Source organism: Salvelinus fontinalis, chromosome 18 (genome assembly GCF_029448725.1).
Source record: "Salvelinus fontinalis isolate EN_2023a chromosome 18, ASM2944872v1, whole genome shotgun sequence".
NCBI classification, from domain to species: Eukaryota; Metazoa; Chordata; class Actinopteri; order Salmoniformes; family Salmonidae; genus Salvelinus; species Salvelinus fontinalis.
Window position 1 is genome coordinate 2,744,140 of NC_074682.1, and position 18,204 is coordinate 2,762,343.

The following is an 18,204-nucleotide window of genomic DNA, read 5'->3' on the forward strand; positions in this document are numbered from 1 at the left end:
TTTCAAGCAGAAATTCGCATCCTGTAGCTCTAACTCCAAAAAGTTCTGGGATACTGTAAAGTCCATGGAGAACAAGAGCACCTCCTCCCAGCTGCCCACTGCACTGAGGCTAGGTAACACGGTCACCACCGATAAATCCGTGATAATCGAAGACTTCAACAAGCATTTCTCAATGGCTGGCCATGCCTTCCTCCTGGCGACTCCAACCTTGGCCAACAGCCCCGCCCCCCCCGCTGCTACTCGCCCAAGCCTCCCCAGCTTCTCCTTTACCCAAATCCAGATAGCAGATGTTCTGAAAGAGCTGGAAAACCTGGACCCATACAAATCAGCTGGGCTTGACAATCTGGACCCCCTATTCCTGAAACTGTCCGCCGCCATTGTCGCACCCCCTATCACCAGCCTGTTCAACCTCTCCTTCGTATCATCTGAGATCCCCAAGGATTGGAAAGCTGCCGCGGTCATCCCCCTCTTCAAAGGGGGAGACACCCTGGACCCAAACTGTTACAGACCTATATCCATCCTGCCCTGCCTATCTAAGGTCTTCGAAAGCCAAGTCAACAAACAGATCACTGACCATCTCGAATCCCACCGTACCTTCTCCGCTGTGCAATCCGGTTTCCGAGCCGGTCACGGGTGCACCTCAGCCACGCTCAAGGTACTAAACGACATCATAACCGCCATCGATAAAAGACATTACTGTGCAGCCGTCTTCATCGACCTGGCCAAGGCTTTCGACTCTGTCAATCACCATATTCTTATCGGCAGACTCGGTAGCCTCGGTTTTTCTAATGACTGCCTTGCCTGGTTCACCAACTACTTTGCAGACAGAGTTCAGTGTGTCAAATCGGAGGGCATGTTGTCCGGTCCTCTGGCAGTCTCTATGGGGGTACCACAGGGTTCAATTCTCGGGCCGACTCTTTTCTCTGTATACATCAATGATGTTGCTCTTGCTGCGGGCGATTCCCTAATCCACCTCTACGCAGACGACACCATTCTATATACTTCCGGCCCTTCCTTGGACACTGTGCTATCTAACCTCCAAACGAGCTTCAATGCCATACAACACTCCTTCCGTGGCCTCCAACTGCTCTTAAACGCTAGTAAAACCAAATGCATGCTTTTCAACCGTTCGCTGCCTGCACCCGCACGCCCGACTAGCATCACCACCCTGGACGGTTCCGACCTAGAATATGTGGACATCTATAAGTACCTAGGTGTCTGGCTAGACTGCAAACTCTCCTTCCAGACTCATATCAAACATCTCCAATCCAAAATCAAATCAAGAATCGGCTTTCTATTCCGCAACAAAGCCTCCTTCACTCACGCCGCCAAACTTACCCTAGTAAAACTGACTATCCTACCGATCCTCGACTTCGGCGATGTCATCTACAAAATAGCTTCCAACACTCTACTCAGCAAACTGGACGCAGTTTATCACAGTGCCATTCGTTTTGTTACTAAAGCACCTTATACGACCCACCACTGCAACCTGTATGCCCTAGTCGGCTGGCCCTCGCTACATGTTCGTCGTCAGACCCACTGGCTCCAGGTCATCTACAAGGCTATGCTAGGTAAAGTGCCGCCTTATCTCAGTTCACTGGTCACGATGGCTACACCCACCCGCAGCACGCGCTCCAGCAGGTGTATCTCACTGATCATCCCTAAAGCTAAAACCTCATTTGGACGCCTTTCCTTCCAGTTCTCTGCTGCCTGCGACTGGAACGAATTGCAAAAATCTCTGAAGTTGGAGACTTTTATCTCCCTCAACAACTTTAAAAATCTGCTATCCGAGCAGCTAACCGATCACTGCAGCTGTACATAGTCCATCTGTAAACTACCCACCCAATTTACCTACCTCACCCCCCATACTGCTTTTATTTATTTACTTTTCTGCTCTTTTGCACACCAGTATCTCTTCTTGCACATGTTCATCTGATGATTTATCACTCCAGTGTTAATCTGCTAAATTGTAATTATTCGATTTATTGCCTACCTCATGCCTTTTGCACACATTGTATATAGATTCTCTTTTTTCTACCATGTTATTGACTTGTTTATTGTTTACTCCATGTGTAACTCTGTGTTGTCTGTTCACACTGCTATGCTTTATCTTGGCCAGGTCGCAGTTGCAAATGAGAACTTGTTCTCAACTAGCCTACCTGGTTAAATAAAGGTGAAAAAAAAAAATTGGGCAATAGTGCGGTATTGGTTCCTGTCGGAAGCAGATTGCATCAGGTAAAGCCCTCTCGATTGCTTTTCCTGGAGAGAGAGGATATAATTGTAATGACAATGAATATCAAATTATCTTGATTCATTGCCCTTTTACTTGTTGACAGCTAAACACCTTTGCTCCGTCTCTGGTTTCTTGTACAACATATACAGTGTGTCAAAATCCTTGCTATGTATTTGAGAAATCAATAATGATTAAGCCTGAGTTACAGGCCCACCGTATATGATGAAAACGGTCTGTCTGACCTTGTGAGCCGCGGTCCACTTTGAAAACCTACTGTCAATAACAACCACAGCACTCCATTGCAATTAAATATAAACCACCCGGTCAGCAAGCATCTCTGAAATTCCCCCAGGGATGTATCAAATGTGCTTTGTTCCCAATAGATAAGCAACGTTTTTGTAACTGAAGAGCTGTTCCTACTTAATACAACCGAAACACTACAGCAAGGGACTATTCTGGACAAGAGGAAAAGAAAAGGAAAAGAACAGAAAGGAATCTGAAAATATTTGTTTGATAGGTTCCCGTAGGCAGTTCTGATTCACAGGTTTGCCGCCGATTCCTCCGGTCTCTCTGATACGTAAATGTTTGCCAATAACACTTTTTATTTTGGTAGCCGAGTTCTAAATGACCATATGGGAGGCTTTATGTTTACACAGTGTGGGGGGTGGAAAGTCACAGCAGAAATGTAATGGAACAGCTGCCTATAATCGAAAGTGTTCACTGTTCTTCTCGCAGTTCCATAAATTGTCAAAGGTAATCGGGCAGCGTGAGTGGCTGGGAGGGAGAGCTTTAGTGTTGATTAACATTTTCGTTAGATACTGTGTGGACGTTTGAGTAGAAGCCTGGTTGGGACGGGTTGGAGGAAAAGCATCCTTCCATCAAAACTTCTACTCAAATGATCCTTTTAAATGTCTCAAAATAAGAGGCGAGGAGGGGAAATAGAAGAAATTCGGGAATTTCCCAGAGAAGATGACAATCTCTTACACAAAGTGACTGTTCAAGTTTGCAGAGTGAAACTTTCCAAAAAGCGTATTTTGGGTCCAACAATTAACTGTGGATCGCTCTTGGCAGACGTATCATGTGAAATGAAGATACCTACCGTACTTTCTCAGTGGTTTTTCAAAAAGTGTAATGAGATATGAAGCATTTGTACAAGCATGCAGTAAGATGGACAGTTTCCATTACAAGCTCATGTAATTAAAACACTTTTACTAATAGAAAATGTATCATAATTCCTGTTGGCTATCAGCATATGACAGGTTATTTCATTTTAGAGCAAGTTTTCATTTAAAGGCCTTCACTTGTAAGAAGTGTCTCGCCAGCAACATCTAAACCCTTAATAAAAAAGTATTCATGTCATTGGGGCAATATGCTACTCTTGTATCGCATTAGGAGCCTTGGGGTCTCTCACAATATGACATAATACTGTAGACAGCACTGTATTCAAAGACTGCGGTATAATTAAAAGAACTTGTCAGAGGGTTGAAAATGTCGTTCTCTTATGGGAAAAAATGGGATAATTTCAGAGTATAAGCCAGTATTTAACTGTGAGACCTTTCGTTTGCAAAGGAGTAGAGCATGTTTAATAATAATAACAATACACGGGACTTCTATAGCACTTTTCAATGACCCAAAGTCGCTTTACAATTGTAGAAACGAAATTTAAAAAAGCAGAGATCAAACAAGACAACACCAGAGAAACAGCAGGAAGAAACTGAAAACAGGAAACAAAGAGAAGGCTTAAAGACGTCATCAAAGTGAGGAATGTTAGTTACACCCGGTTTGTTGTTTTTATTAAATACGTTTTTTAAGAAACAGATCTAAATCAAAGTTGACATTTTATAGCTATGGATTCATCTTCTTCTTCTTCTGTGGTATGATGGTGTTTGCAACTATTTGATGCGCATTCAGCCACCTACTGTGTGGGTGAATAATAAGGATCCCAAAAAAGGAAATAATGTGGGTGAAAATAAATCAAATATCAATCAAACTATCAAATAATAAATAAACTAAACAAAATCAGCCTGCTTTTCTGTGAAAAACTCTATTCTAATCAGGTCCCTACACCGGCTCAAAAGACTCCTGTGAAGGCGGTACATGTCCTATCAAACGTAGCCCTTGCAGTGCTTCTGCCGTGAAGACTTGGAGCCCCAAAAACGTCTCTCCTGCAGATATATATTTTTTATATATATTTTTTAAAACTTTATTTAACTAGACAAGTCAGTTAAGAACAAATGATTATTTACAATGACAGCCTACCCAGGCCAAACCCTAACCCGGACGACACTGGGCCAATTGTGTGCCGCCCTATGGGACTCCCATGTGTAACTCTGTGTTGTTGTATGTGTCACACTGCTTTGCTGTATCTTGGCCAGGTCGCAGTTGTAAATGAGAACATGTTCTCAACTAGCCTACCTGGTTAAATAAAGGTGAAATAAAAAAAACAAAAAAATAAAAAAAACTCCTGATCACGGCTGGTTGTGATACAGCCTGGAATAGAACCAGGGTCTGTAGTGACGCCTCTAGCCCTGAGACGCAATGCCTTAGACTGCTGCGCCACTCGGGAGGCCATGCTTCCTGAGTTGATGTCCAGCTTCTTGGACTTCTTAGACACTTGTGCTGTACAAATCATCACTGTGGCTATAAATGCGACAAAATCCACTTTCTTCACAATGAGTGTGTCTAGGTCACCCGATTGACTTGAAACACAATGCATCTACCGCCAGATCTTCAAAACTGTTGCCTCTTGCCCCTTCGAATCTCTTCACCGCCTCCACATAGGAAATCTGCTGCACAGCCCTGACCCTTGACACCTCAACATCTTTCACTCTAACAGGACACTCAAGGAAGTCCGGAGTATGATCCCCACCACAATTGCAACATTTTCTATTGACAGATTCTTCAATACTACAATTCTCTCATCTGCAAACATTTGAAACGTGACCAAATTATCCTTTACAATTCCCACACTAATGGTTTGGACACAACTGCTCTCACAGCATACCTCACATGTAAAAGTTTCACATATTCAGGTAGAGTCTCCTCAAACAACAATAATATCAATAGGCTTTTCTCCTTTCTTCCATTTACCATCTGGGTCTGGCGACGTGCACTGACTACTCCTGGGATTTTCTGTCTAAGGTACTGGTCATCTATATCCAGCAAGACTCCAGCTACGGTGCATTCGGAAAGTATTCAGACCCCTTCCCTTTTAACACATTTTGTAACGTTACAGCAACATACAGAGAGATCCGTGATGAAAACCTGCTCCAGAGCGCTCAGGACGTCAGACTGGGGCTAAGGTTCTCCTTCCAACAGCACAACGACCCTAAGCACACAGCAAGCGTGGCTTTGGGGCAAGTCTCTGAATATCCTTGAGTGGCCCAGCCAGAGCCCGGACTTGAACCCGATCGACCGTCTCTTGAGAGACCTGAAAATAGCTGTGCAGCAACGCTCCCTATCCAACCTGACAGAGCTTGAGAGGATCTGCAGAGAAGAATGGGAGAAACTCCCCAAATACAGATGTGCCAAGCTTGTAGCGTCATACCCAAGGCTGTAATCGCTGCCAAAGGTGCTTCAAAAAGGTACTGAGTGAAGGGTCTGAATACTTATGTAAATGTGATATTTCATTTTTTTTATTTTAATAAATATGCAACCATTTCTAAAATTCGTTTTTGCTTTGCCATTATAGAGTATTGTGTGTAGATTGATGAGGGGAAAAAACAATTTAATACATTTTAGAATAAGGCTGTAACGTAACAAAATGTGAAAAAATTCAAGAGGTCTGAATACTTTGGAATGTACTGTATAACTCCTTTGGTTGGCGGCCTGCTCCGATGATCAGAACATGTTAATTCTGACATGGACAATTTTGCCAGATCCAGTGCACACTTCTTCTGTTCTTTATCGAAACAATTAACCAAAACAAGGTCTCTTCTAGTCACTTTGATCTAATCCAACTTTCCCACTGGTTTTATCACAGTCCTCGATATTACAAATGGATTTCCCAAATGAATCTCCTTGTCCAAAAAACACAGTCCAATAAGAAATGCATTATCATACCGGTCTTTCTCTTCTAGTACAGCTGTTACTCGTTTTTTTCCATTCTTTGATTTCACTATTTTCCATTCATTGACACCCACTTCACTTGCCGCACTTTCAGATTCAAGCACAGTTGCCATTTCCTCTCCCTGCAGTGTTTCATGCGACCAGATCCACAAGTTGTCAACTGTGGCATTTCTAGCTACGGATTCCGTGACGTGGATACTTTGTACCGCAAGTTTGTGTCCCATTAAAAAGCTTAGCTAATCACTAGAGACAGAATCACTAGATCATTTATTCTGGTATTGCCCCTATGTAGCTTGATTCTGGTCACAGGTTCATGAATGGTTAAAAATCACAACATTCACTTAAAATGGGCGATTTGGAAAGCCATGGTCTGTCAATAAATTATATAATAATACTCGTAGGAAAGATTTTCATTTTTAGCTCAAAATATATGTACAGTACCCACTTTTTTGGTTACTACATGATTCTATATGTGTTATTTAATTGTTTTGATGTCTTCACTATTATTCTACAATGTTGAAAATAGTAAAAATAAAGAAAAACCCTTGAATGAGTAGGTGTGTCCAAACTTTTGACTGGTACAGTGTATGTAGCAGAAAAGTGGTAAAAACCAAAACAGATACAGTTGAAGTCGGAAGTTTACATACACCTTAGCCAAACACATTTAAACTCCGTTTTTCACAATTCCTGTCATTTAATCCTAGTAAAAATTCCCTGTCTTAGGTCAGTTAGGATCACCACTTAATTTTAAGAATGTAAAATTTCAGGATAATAGTAGAGAGAATTATTTATTTTAGCTTTTTTTTCACAGTGAGAGCCTTTCCTGTCTGTTCTCCTCACCCTGCCTCTCCCTCCTCTGCCACACTTCCCCAGTAATGCTGGTCTTCCAAGTCCTCCTTCTCTACTAACCCCTCATTAAAATAGCAAGCTAGCTACAATGCTCTTGGTTAAACCAAAGATACCGATCATTTTTATGTGGTTAAACATTAGCTAGCTAACCTAGCCTGCCTAATCAATAGCCTGCTTTAATAACAGAAGACCCTTTGACCATGTAAAACACCACATTTCACTGCCCCTATATGGTGAATGTGGCAATAAAACATATTCAATATTGAAGTCATAGTTGATCAAGTTCTCTACTGAAAAACTTAAATTAAGGTAAGGGTTAGGGACGGATTGATATTTACATAATGGTTACCTGCAGGAACATGGAGTAGGGTCATGCCTTTTCAATTTCAGTCAAGGGGAGGGTTTAGTATTTTTTTTTATCTAGTCCAGGGGAGGCTGATGAAATTTCAATATTTATCAGTGTTTTAGAATGAGTTGCTTATTAGGCTACACAGTGCATTCGGAAAGTATTAGACCCCTTCACTTTTTCCACATTGTAACGCTCGTCCTCCTCCTCGTCTGAAGAGGAGCATGGATCGGACCAAAACGCAGCGTGGTTTGAATACATACTTGTTTTATTAAAGAAAGACGAACACGAAAAAACACTTGATAAACTACAAAACAATAAACAACGTTAACAGACCTGAACTTGAGAACATATAACATGAACGCACGAACAGGAAGGAACACACGAATGAATGAACGAAACAAACGAAAACAGTCCCGTGTGGCACAAACACTGACACAGGAACAATCACCCACAAACAAACAGTGAGAACAGCCTACCTTAATATGGTTCTCAATCAGAGGAAACGTAAAACACCTGCCCCTGATTGAGAACCATATCAGGCTAGTTGACAACCCAACATAGAAACACATAACATAGAATGCCCACCCAGCTCACGTCCTGACCAACTAAACAAGACTAAACAAAGGAAATAAGGTCAGGAACGTGACACACATGTTGTTACGTTAGAGCCTTATTCTAAAAAAAAAATGTAAGTCCTCATCAATCTACACACAATATCCAACAATGACGACAAAGCAAAAACAGGATTTTAGAAATGTTAGCAAATGTATTAAAATTTAAAAAGAGAAATACCTTATTTTTGTTAGTATTCAGACCCTTTGCTACAGTATGTGTCCTCAGAAGAAGATGGATTAATAATAATAAAAACAATTAAAAATAAAAGCTTAGCGAATTGTTAGCTTCTAGTCATCATGCTAATCGAGCAGGCTAGCATTGCAAGCCCACTGGTGCTTCTATCCATGTCTGGACACAAATGCGCTAGGTGCGACTTGATCTCCACACAAGAGGAGGGAGAAAAGGTGAAACTAATCAATGGACATGAGTTTGTCTGGCCTAAATATATCACCATCAAGCAGCTTTGGGAAGAGAGTATCCGGTTGCTAGCTCAGCTGCGGCAACAGCAGGACCTGGCGGTAACCCAGGCAAATTGCAGCTCTCCTAGGTTTTAACGTCATCCGCGTAATGCAATCTGAGGAACGGAGGGAGGACTACAAAATTATTTTTGCTAGTACAGGGAATAGAATAATTATATCTGGCCCCTTCCCGTGCTTTCAAAGGGGTGCAAAACGTTTCAGCCGCCTTGTTGCACTAAACACGTACCTGAAGAAACTTGCCAACCACAGGAATGCCTCATCTTGTGACGATTTTGATTTGATGTTTGAGCAACCAGCACTTTTTAAGAGAGACGAGAATCACACTAACCGCAGGGGTTCTAGGATTTATTTGGGTCTGGTAGTGCTCCAGTCCTCCCTGTCATAATTAGCAACAGGGGACATGGAGAGCATTTTATGTCCCATAGTATGGTTAACATTTTACTGCAGTGGGCTAAATCAGGGTCAGAGTGTTTTTTGGTTGTCTTAAACAAATCCACTTTGAAACAAAAGTATACACCTCACACACATGGTTAAGGGCTTAAATAAGAAGACACCTTTACCATGTCCGATATAGAGTTTAAATGTATGCAAGTTTGAGTTCACATCCTAATATTAAACGTTATATACATTGCAGAGCACTGAAATATAACAAAACTGCTTGACATTGAAACACCAGATTTTCGGCTGTTTTTTTGACAGAAGGTTAATTCATTATGAAAAATATTAATAACACTAATGTATTTCCCTTCTACCTCCCCCAATAACTCTGCAATACCTTGTCATCATCTCTAAATAATAAGTTGTTCATTGATCTCTAAACAATAGTTGTTCATATAGTTGTTCAAGTTGTAGTTAGTTGTATAGTTGTAATGGTTGTTCATATGCAATGATTTCATTATTTACAGCGGCACTGATATTTTCATGCCAACTAAGACTTGGCTTAAACCTGAGGATTCTAGTTCTCTAAATGAAACTACCCCTCCAGACTCTTCTTATCTACAGGGGTGGTGGGCTAGCCATCATTCATAGAGACAAATGTATATGTTGCCCTATGTCATGTGTCACATTTTCCTAATTTGAGAGCCATATCTTTTGCTTGAACAAGAAACAGCTCGTCTTGTATATTTTAGTGTAGAGCCCTCCTAAACTTCCTATTTTTCATTGCAGAATTCTCTGCTTTCTTTGGTTACGCCGAGGGGTTATTATTCTTGGAGATCTGTGGGTTGCCCAAGCTATGCATTAGCAGGGGAGTTTCTTAACCAGTTAGAATCCTTTCACTTTGTGCTACATGCCACAGGGCCCACACACAACAAAGGCCATACTCTTGATCTCGTACTGTTGTATGGTCTGAATAGTAATAACTTGGAAACTATTGATGTGCGTCTCTGACCGTCTTCACTGTTTTTTTAAATGCTTTCTCCTTCTCCTAAAAAGGTGTCTGTCCCCACTTCGCTCTTGCATCATCGTTTCCACAACTGCTAGTAGATTTACAAATGCTTTTCTATCCCGCACCACTGATCCTGTTAGTTGTCTTCACAACAAAGATTTGGTGAATAGTTTAAATTATATATGTCAGGCTACTTTAGACTCTGTGGCACCAGTTAAAACCAATAATAAATTGTCTGTCAGTGTCTCAACCTGGTTAAATTACCACACGTGTGCTTTAAAAATTGAACTTAGAAAGGCTAAACGTAAACGGAAGACCTGCAAACTTTTTGATTTGAACTTTTATTTAACTAGGCAAGTCAGATAAGAACAAATTCTTATTTACAATGTCGGCCTACAGAGGAACAGTGGGTTAACTGCCTTGTTCGGGGACAGAATGACAGATTTTTACCTTGTCAGCTCAGGGATTCGATCCAGCAACCTTTCGGTTACTGGCCCAATGCTCTAACCACTAGGCTTTTATGAGATAATGAAGGATCTGATGAGAAATGTCAATGTTACTGTTAAAAACGCAAGAGTAAATCACTTCTCTACCCTGATCTCTGAGGATTCCCACAACTCGAAAATTCAGTTTGAGACAATTGAGCATGTTGCTAGTGCCCCACGCTTAACAGTGACGGGCTCGCATCCCCTGATCTCTGCTAACTGTTTTTACAATTATTTACAGAAAATATAGAAATGATTCGATCCCAGAATGACAGTAGCTGGCACCATACTAGCATTTCTGGTCAGGAGGGACTTGAGGTAACTACTCTGAGACTGTCTAGTACTTCCTTTTGCTCCTTTCAGAAAATATCATTTTAGTCCCTCCTTGATACTATTGCTCACATGAAGACCTCCTCCTGCCCCTTGGACGTGGTCCCTTCTAGACTACTGAAAGATCTTATGCCTACTGTTAGCCCAAACTTTCTGTCTATTGTAAATAATTCCCTGAACAGCCTACTTTAAAACTGGTCTGGTCCAATCTGTCCTTAAAAAACTCAACGTAGTTCCCTCCTTACTGACTAATTATAGATCTCTAAGATTCCTTGTTTTTATCCAAGACTTTAGAAAAAGTGGTTTTCAAGCAATTGTTGGCTTATTTGTCAATGAGCAACTTATTTAAAGTTGTTCATACTCACTTCACAGCACGGAAAACTCTTTGTCGAAAGTCAGTAAGGACCTTCTGTTGGTTGTCAATGCCTTTGAATGCTCAATTCTAGTTTTTGGGGGATCTCAGTTTGACACTATTGATCATATTATCCTTGTTGACTGGCTGGAGAGGTGGGTGGGAATATCTGGCTTTTTCTGGTCATATTTATGTGGCAGTCGTTTCTCAGTGAGCATGAGTGGTTCAGTATTGTCCCCAGCACCTATTCCCTATAGTGTCCCTCGGGGGTCAATTCTGGGCCCGATCATATTTTTCCCTGTGTATGCTACCCCTTGGTGACATCTGACAAGGTAAACATCTGTCGTTCTACCCCTGAGCAAGGCAGTTAACCTACTGTTCCCCAGGTGCCGAAGACGTGGATGTTGATAAAGGCAGGCCCCCGCACCTCTCTGATTCAGAGGGGTTGGGTTAAATGCGGAAGACACGTTTCAGTTGAAGGCATTCAGTTGTACAACTGACAAGGTATCCCCCTTTCCCTTTCTATTTACCAATCAGACCCAGTGACCAATCTAGTGTAGCTACCCTTCACTAGTGTCTTGCTGACATCCAATATTAGATGTCTGACACTTTTCTCCAGCTTAATAAGAAAAGAGAGGGACAGTTGTCTACCATGTTTTCATGCCGTATGTTTACTCGTTTCCCCTGTTGGTCTCTCTCGTTTGTTTCAAATAAGCGCTATTACATTGGGAGGCTAGCTGATTGAATTTTGTTCTGGGTATTGATCAAACAACCTTTGGCCTTCAAAAGCATGTGGACCAATCAATAAATCAAATTTATTTTATGAAGTCCTTTTTACATCGGCAGTGGACAATTCGACATACCGCACAATGTTATTCTGTTGGTATTTTTGCCAAGTACGGTATTTTTTCCCCTCACCTTGCTAGAATTCAGATTGTAGATAAGCTTGGTCATTTGTTAACAAATGCAAAGCCTACAGCCAGAATCCTTGGTGTCTTCTTTGACCCTGACCTAAACCTCGAGCTGCGTGTAAAAAAGGTTGTCCAGTCTTGCTTTTATCATCTAAGAAATAAAGTGGAAGTCAAGTCTTTTATCTCAGTCCCTGATCTGAAGAAATGTATAGATGCTTTTATTTCCTCACACCTAGATTACAGTAACTCTGTGTATACCTATCTCAGTCAGAAATCACTCCATCGTTTACAGTTAGTTCAAAATGCTTGGCTTTTCACAGGCACCAGGAAATGTAACCATGTACAATTATTTCATCTTCTCTGCACTGGCTACCAGTCACTTTTAGAATAAATTAAACATTTGTATTAATCACGTTTAAGGCTAGGCTTGGTTTAGCCCCATCCTATATCTTAGATATTTTATATCCTTAAGAGCCAGGACGCAGCCTAAAACCGTCTGGCAGGGCACTGTTGACTATTACAGGACTACATGGAAGGAGACTTGCCATTTGCTACTAGACTTTGGAATAGTCTGCCAGAGGACATCAGGCATGCAGATTCAGTGCATATTTGTATGTGCCTGCTGAAGATACACTTACAGTAAAAATATGATTTGAATGCATGATTTGATTTAGGTATCTTTTTTAAAATGTTGTATTCCTCCTTCCACTCGTTTTTGTTCCTACTTTTATTTTATTTGATTATTTTAGGATGTGAAGCAGTTTGTTATTCGTATTGGAAAGCACAATACGAATAAAGTTATTATAAAGAAGGGAAAAGAGTGTGATGTGTCAGCGTATGAGTGAGCGAGCAGGTGTTGTGTGTGTGTGTGTGTGTGTGTGTGTGTGTGGGAGAGAGTCAGGGGAGCTTAGGGTTTGGCCAAGGTGATGAGGTGGGGATTTAGGAGGGACTGAAAGATGGTGATGGATTCACGGTTGGCTGGAAGGTGGGAGTTCCAGAGCCTTGAAGTAACCCTGGAGAAGACCCTGTCGCTGAAGCTCTGGAGCTTGGACTTAGGAACGGCATGGTGGCATGCTGTTGTGGAACGGCGTGAGCGTGTGGGTTGGTAGGGGAGAAGAAGGCTGGAGAGGTAAGGGTGAAGGTGGTGAAGGGCTTTGTAGGTCAGAAGGAGGATCAGAAGGTAGGCCCTCATTGTAAATAATAATTTGTTATTCAGTGACTTGCCGAGTTTAAATAAAGGTTGGATAATTACAAACATATATATATAAAAAGGAGACAGTGAAGTTCACAGAGACAAGGAGACAGTGGAGTTCACAGAGGGCGGGGGTGATGTGATGCCAGGACTTAGTGTGGGTGAGAAGTCGTTAGGAGCTTATGGAGGGAGCTTGCGTTGGTGCCGGAAAGTAGTGAGTTGCAGTAGTCCAGACGGGAGGTGATGAATGCGTGGATGACAGCTTCAGCGGCAGGACGGGCGAAGGAGGACCTGACTTTGACAGTATTGCAGAGGTGGAATAATAAAAAAATGTAACAGTTTGTCGGATGTGGTGGTCAAAGGATAGGGTGGAGTCCAGAATGGGGGAAAGGTTGCGTGTGGAGGGAGAGACAATGGTGTCAATCAATGGTGAGGGTGATGTAGCCAACTTTGCTAAGTGTGGTTTTGGTGCCTATGAGATGCCCTCAACACACATACCCTCCAGTCTGGGGATGTCAAAGGCGGCCTCAGGTCAAGGAAGTCTACCATGAGAACAGGAGACTCCTGAGCTCTGAAAAGGCTTGAGCAAATACCCTTGTCTAGCTCAGTATCAGTGTCACTTCAGTACTCACAAGCGATGATGTTGCCATATCGGTTCTTGTTGCGGTTCTCATCCTTCTTGGCAGTCTCCCATGGGGCCGCCTGTCCTTCCGTCAGACCCTGAAATCACATCACACACTATCAAACACTGCTGCAGGCCAGAGTGTGTACACACACCTGCACACACACGCGCGCGCGCACGCACACAGTGAAAATAACAACCTTGCTGTCAAAATAACAACTTATTTGAGAACATACAGTAAAAATATTCTATAGTATAAAACCGCTAACATTGGAACAAGCAAGCAAAAGGGTTGTAAAATCTAAAACAATGATCACTGACATAACTCTGTTATTATACAGTGAATTGTAGCATAACAAGATGAAAGTTTTACGTGTTAAGAAACAGAAAGTCAATGCTACTTGAAAGGCGCCATTCCTCCAGCCACAAACTCTCTCTATTTGCAATGTTTTGATTTGTTGACTCAAAGAACTTGTCGATGAAAAGAGTCTTGCTCATCATGTATTGTTCACTTTTCACTAATGGACCCTGTTAGGACTCGCCTGCTAACCATATACTGTATATTGAATACCGCATGACTAGGCATATCAGTATATCATAAGAGACTGGTGGGAGAAGCTGTAGGAAGACAGGCTCATTGTAATGGCTGGAATGGAACACAGTGCATTCAGAAAGTACTCAGACCCCTTGACTTTTTCCACATTTTGTTACGTTACAGTATTATTCTAAATTGCTTAAATATTTTTTTCCCTCATCAATCTACACGCAATACCCACATAATGACAAAGCGAAAATAGGTTTTAGAATTTTTTGCAAATGTATTATGAAAAAACAGATACCTTATTTACAGAAGTATTTAGACCCTTTGCTATGAGACTCGAAATTGAGGTCAGGTGCATCCTGTTTCCATTGATCATCATTGAGATGTTTCTACAACTTGATTGGAGTCCACCTGTGGTAAATTAAATTGATTGGACATGATTTGGAAAGACACAAAACTGTCTATATAAGGTCACACAGTTGACAGTGACTGGCAGAGCAAAAACAAAGCCATGAGGTCTAAGGAATTGGCCGTAGAGCTCCGAGACAGGATTATGTTGAGGCACAGATCTGGGGAAGGGTGCCAAAAAATATCTGCAGCATTGAAGGTAACCAAGAACACAGTGGCCTCCATCATTCTTAAATGGAAGAACTTTGGAACCACTTCCGAGAGCTAGCCGCCCGGCCAAACTGAACAATCGGGGAGAAAAGGGCCATGATCAGGGAGGTGACCAAGAACCCAATGGTCACTGACAGAGCTCCAGAGTTCTTCTGTGGAGATGGGAAAACCTTCAAGAAGGACAACCATCTCCGCAGCACTCCACCAATCAGGCCTTTATGGTAGAGTGGAGAGAAGGAAGCCACTCATCATTAAAAGACACATGACAGCCTGCTTGGAGTTTGCCAAAAGGCACCTAAAGGACTCTGAGACCAAGGTACAAGGTAATTGAGGTAGATACCGTTGAAGTCGGAAGTTTACATACACATAGGTTGGAGTCATTAAAACTCGTTTTTCAACCACTCCACAAATTTCTTGTTAACAAACTATAGTTTTGGCAAGTCGGTTAGGACATCTACTTTGTGCGTGACAAAATAAATTTTTCCAACAATTGTTTACAGACAGATTATTTCACTTATAATTCACTGTATCACAGTTCCAGTGGGTCAGAAGTTTACATCCACTAAGTTGACTGTGCATTTAAACAGCTTGGAAAATTCCAGAAAATTAGGTCATGACTTTAGAAGCTTCTGATAGGCTAATTGACATCATTTGAGTCAATTGGAGGTGTACCTGTGGATGTATTTCAAGGCCTACCTTCAAACTCAGTGCTTCTTTGCTTGACATCATGGGAAAATCAAAAGAAATCAGCCAAGACCTCAGAAATAAAAGGTAGACCTTTTCTTTTGAAAAAAGCCTGGTTCATACTTGGGAGCAATTTCCAAACGCCTGAACGTACCACGTTCATCTGTACAAACAATAGTACGTAAGTACACACCATGGGACCACCACGCAGCCGTCATACCACTCAGGCAGGTGACGCGTTCTGTTTCCTAGAGATTAATGTACTTTGGTGTGAAAAGTGCAAATCAATCCCAGAACAACAGCAAAGGACCTTGTGAAGATGCTGGAGGAAACAGGTACAAAAGTATCTATATCCACAGTAAAACGAGTCCTATATCGACATAACCTGAAAGGCCGCTCAGCAAGGAAGAAGCCACTGTTCCGAAACCACCATTAAAAAGCCAGACTACGGTTTGCAACTGCACATGGGGACAAAGATCGTACTTTTTGGAGAAATGTCCTCTGGTCTGATGAAACAAAAATAGAACTGTTTGGCCATAATGACCATCGTTATGTTATGTATGGAGGAAAAAGGGTGAGGCTTGTAAGCCGAAGAACACCATCCCAACCGTGAAGCATGGGGGTGGCAGCATCATGTTTTGGGGGTGCTTTGCTGCAGGAGGGACTGGTGCACTTCACCAAATAAATGGCATCATGAGGCAGGACAGTTATGTGGATATATTGAAGCAACATCTCAAGACATCAGTCAGGAAGTTAAAGCTTGGTTGTAAATGGGTCTTCCAGATGGACAATGACCCCAAGCATACTTCCAAAGTTGTGGCAAAATGGCTTCAGGACAACAAAGTCAAGGTATTGGAGTGGCCATCACAAAGCCCTGACCTCAATCATGTAGAAAATTTGCGGGCAGAACTGAAAAAAGTGTGTGCGAGCAAGGAGGCCTACAAACCTGACTCAGTTACATCAGCTCTGTCAGGAGGACTGGGCCAAATTCACCCAACTTATTGATGGAAGCTTGTGGAAGTTAAACAATGTAAAGGCAATGCTATCAAATACTAACTGAGTGTGTGTAAACTTCTGACCCACTGGGAATGTGATGAAATAAATAAAAGCTGAAATAAATCATTCTCTCAACTATTATTCTGACATTTCACATTTTTAAATAAAGTGGTAATCCTAACTGACCTAAAACAGGGAATTTACTAGGATTAAATGTCAGGACTAGGATTAAATGTCAGGACTTGTGAACTTCCGACTTCAACAGTATGTACAAACAACTAGGAATAAAGTGGCAGATAGTAAACCATGGCAGAAGCGTATATAATGAGTTAAAAAGGTTAGTTCAAAGAGGTTCAATGCACATAGTCCTGGTAGCTATTTGGTTAACTATTTACCTAACTAATTAGCAGTCTTATGGCTTGGAGGTAGAATCTGTTCAGGGTCCTGTTCGTTCAAGACTTCGTGCATTGGTATCGCAGGGAACAGTCTATGACTTGGGTGGCTGGAATCTTTGGCAATTTTTAGGGCCTTCCACAGACATCGTCTGGTATAGAGGTCCTGGATGGTAGGGAGCATGGGCCCCGTGATGTACTGGGCCTTCCGCACTACCCTCTGTAGCGCATTACCCTCAGTCGGATGCCAAGCAGATGCCATACCAAGCGGTGATGCATACTGTCAAGATGCTCTCAATGGTGCAGCTGTAGAACTTTTTGAGGATCTGAAGGCCCATGACAAATCTTTTCAGCCTGAGGGGGAAGAGGCGCGGTCGTGCCCTCTTCACGACTGTGTTGGTGTGTTAACCTGTTGGGGATGGGGGCGCTGTTTAGACTACTTATGCTAATTTGGCTAATTTTTTAAACGGCTTCCCACAAAATCCTTGATCGTACAATATGCATATTATTATTATTATTGGATAGAAAACAGTCTATAGTTTCTATAGGAGTTGAAATTTTGTCTCTAAGTGGAACAGAGCCCATTCTACAGCAATTTCCCTGACATGGAGTCAGATTTGAGAAATGTTGGCCACTGTTCTGAAGTCATTTAAAAGGGCACTGTCGTTGCTATGACTATACGGACACTTCTTACGTCTTCCCCTGGATGCCTTTACGTGATGACGATTCCAACGGGGTCGATTGCGCGTTCACAGGCCCTACAAATGAAAAAACCCTGAAGCTAGTCATTCTTTGGGAGCTGCGTCATGAGCCAAGAAGACACCGGCGCGCACCTGTTCCAAGCGTTAGTTTAGCCTGTTATATTTCTCCGGTCATCTTTTCACTCGTTATAGGAGTTAAAAACATCATAAGGTAGTTAATTTAAAGCGTTTTATAGCAATTTATATCCGTTTAGTGCGATTTTGGGACATTTATTTTTGCAACGATGTGAAAAGTTGGGCACGCTTTTCAGTTCATCCCGAACGCAGTTGACATTTCCACATGGCAAGAGGACAGCTTTCCACCAAAAGACGATTTCTCCCAAGAAAGGATCCTTTGCCC

At 42.0% G+C, this 18,204-nt stretch overlaps 1 protein-coding gene across 17 annotated transcripts in view; it reads right to left on the bottom strand.

Moving 5' to 3' along the window:
• LOC129814814 (receptor-type tyrosine-protein phosphatase T) overlaps nt 1–18,204 on the bottom strand; it is a 561,458-nt gene that overhangs the window by 67,109 nt on the left and 476,145 nt on the right. For all 17 annotated transcript variants that reach the window (XM_055867855.1, XM_055867868.1, XM_055867867.1 and 14 more), the window contains one exon: nt 13,883–13,970. In XM_055867855.1, coding sequence (XP_055723830.1) covers nt 13,883–13,970 — 88 coding nt within the window. The remainder of the gene's footprint in view (nt 1–13,882; nt 13,971–18,204) is intronic.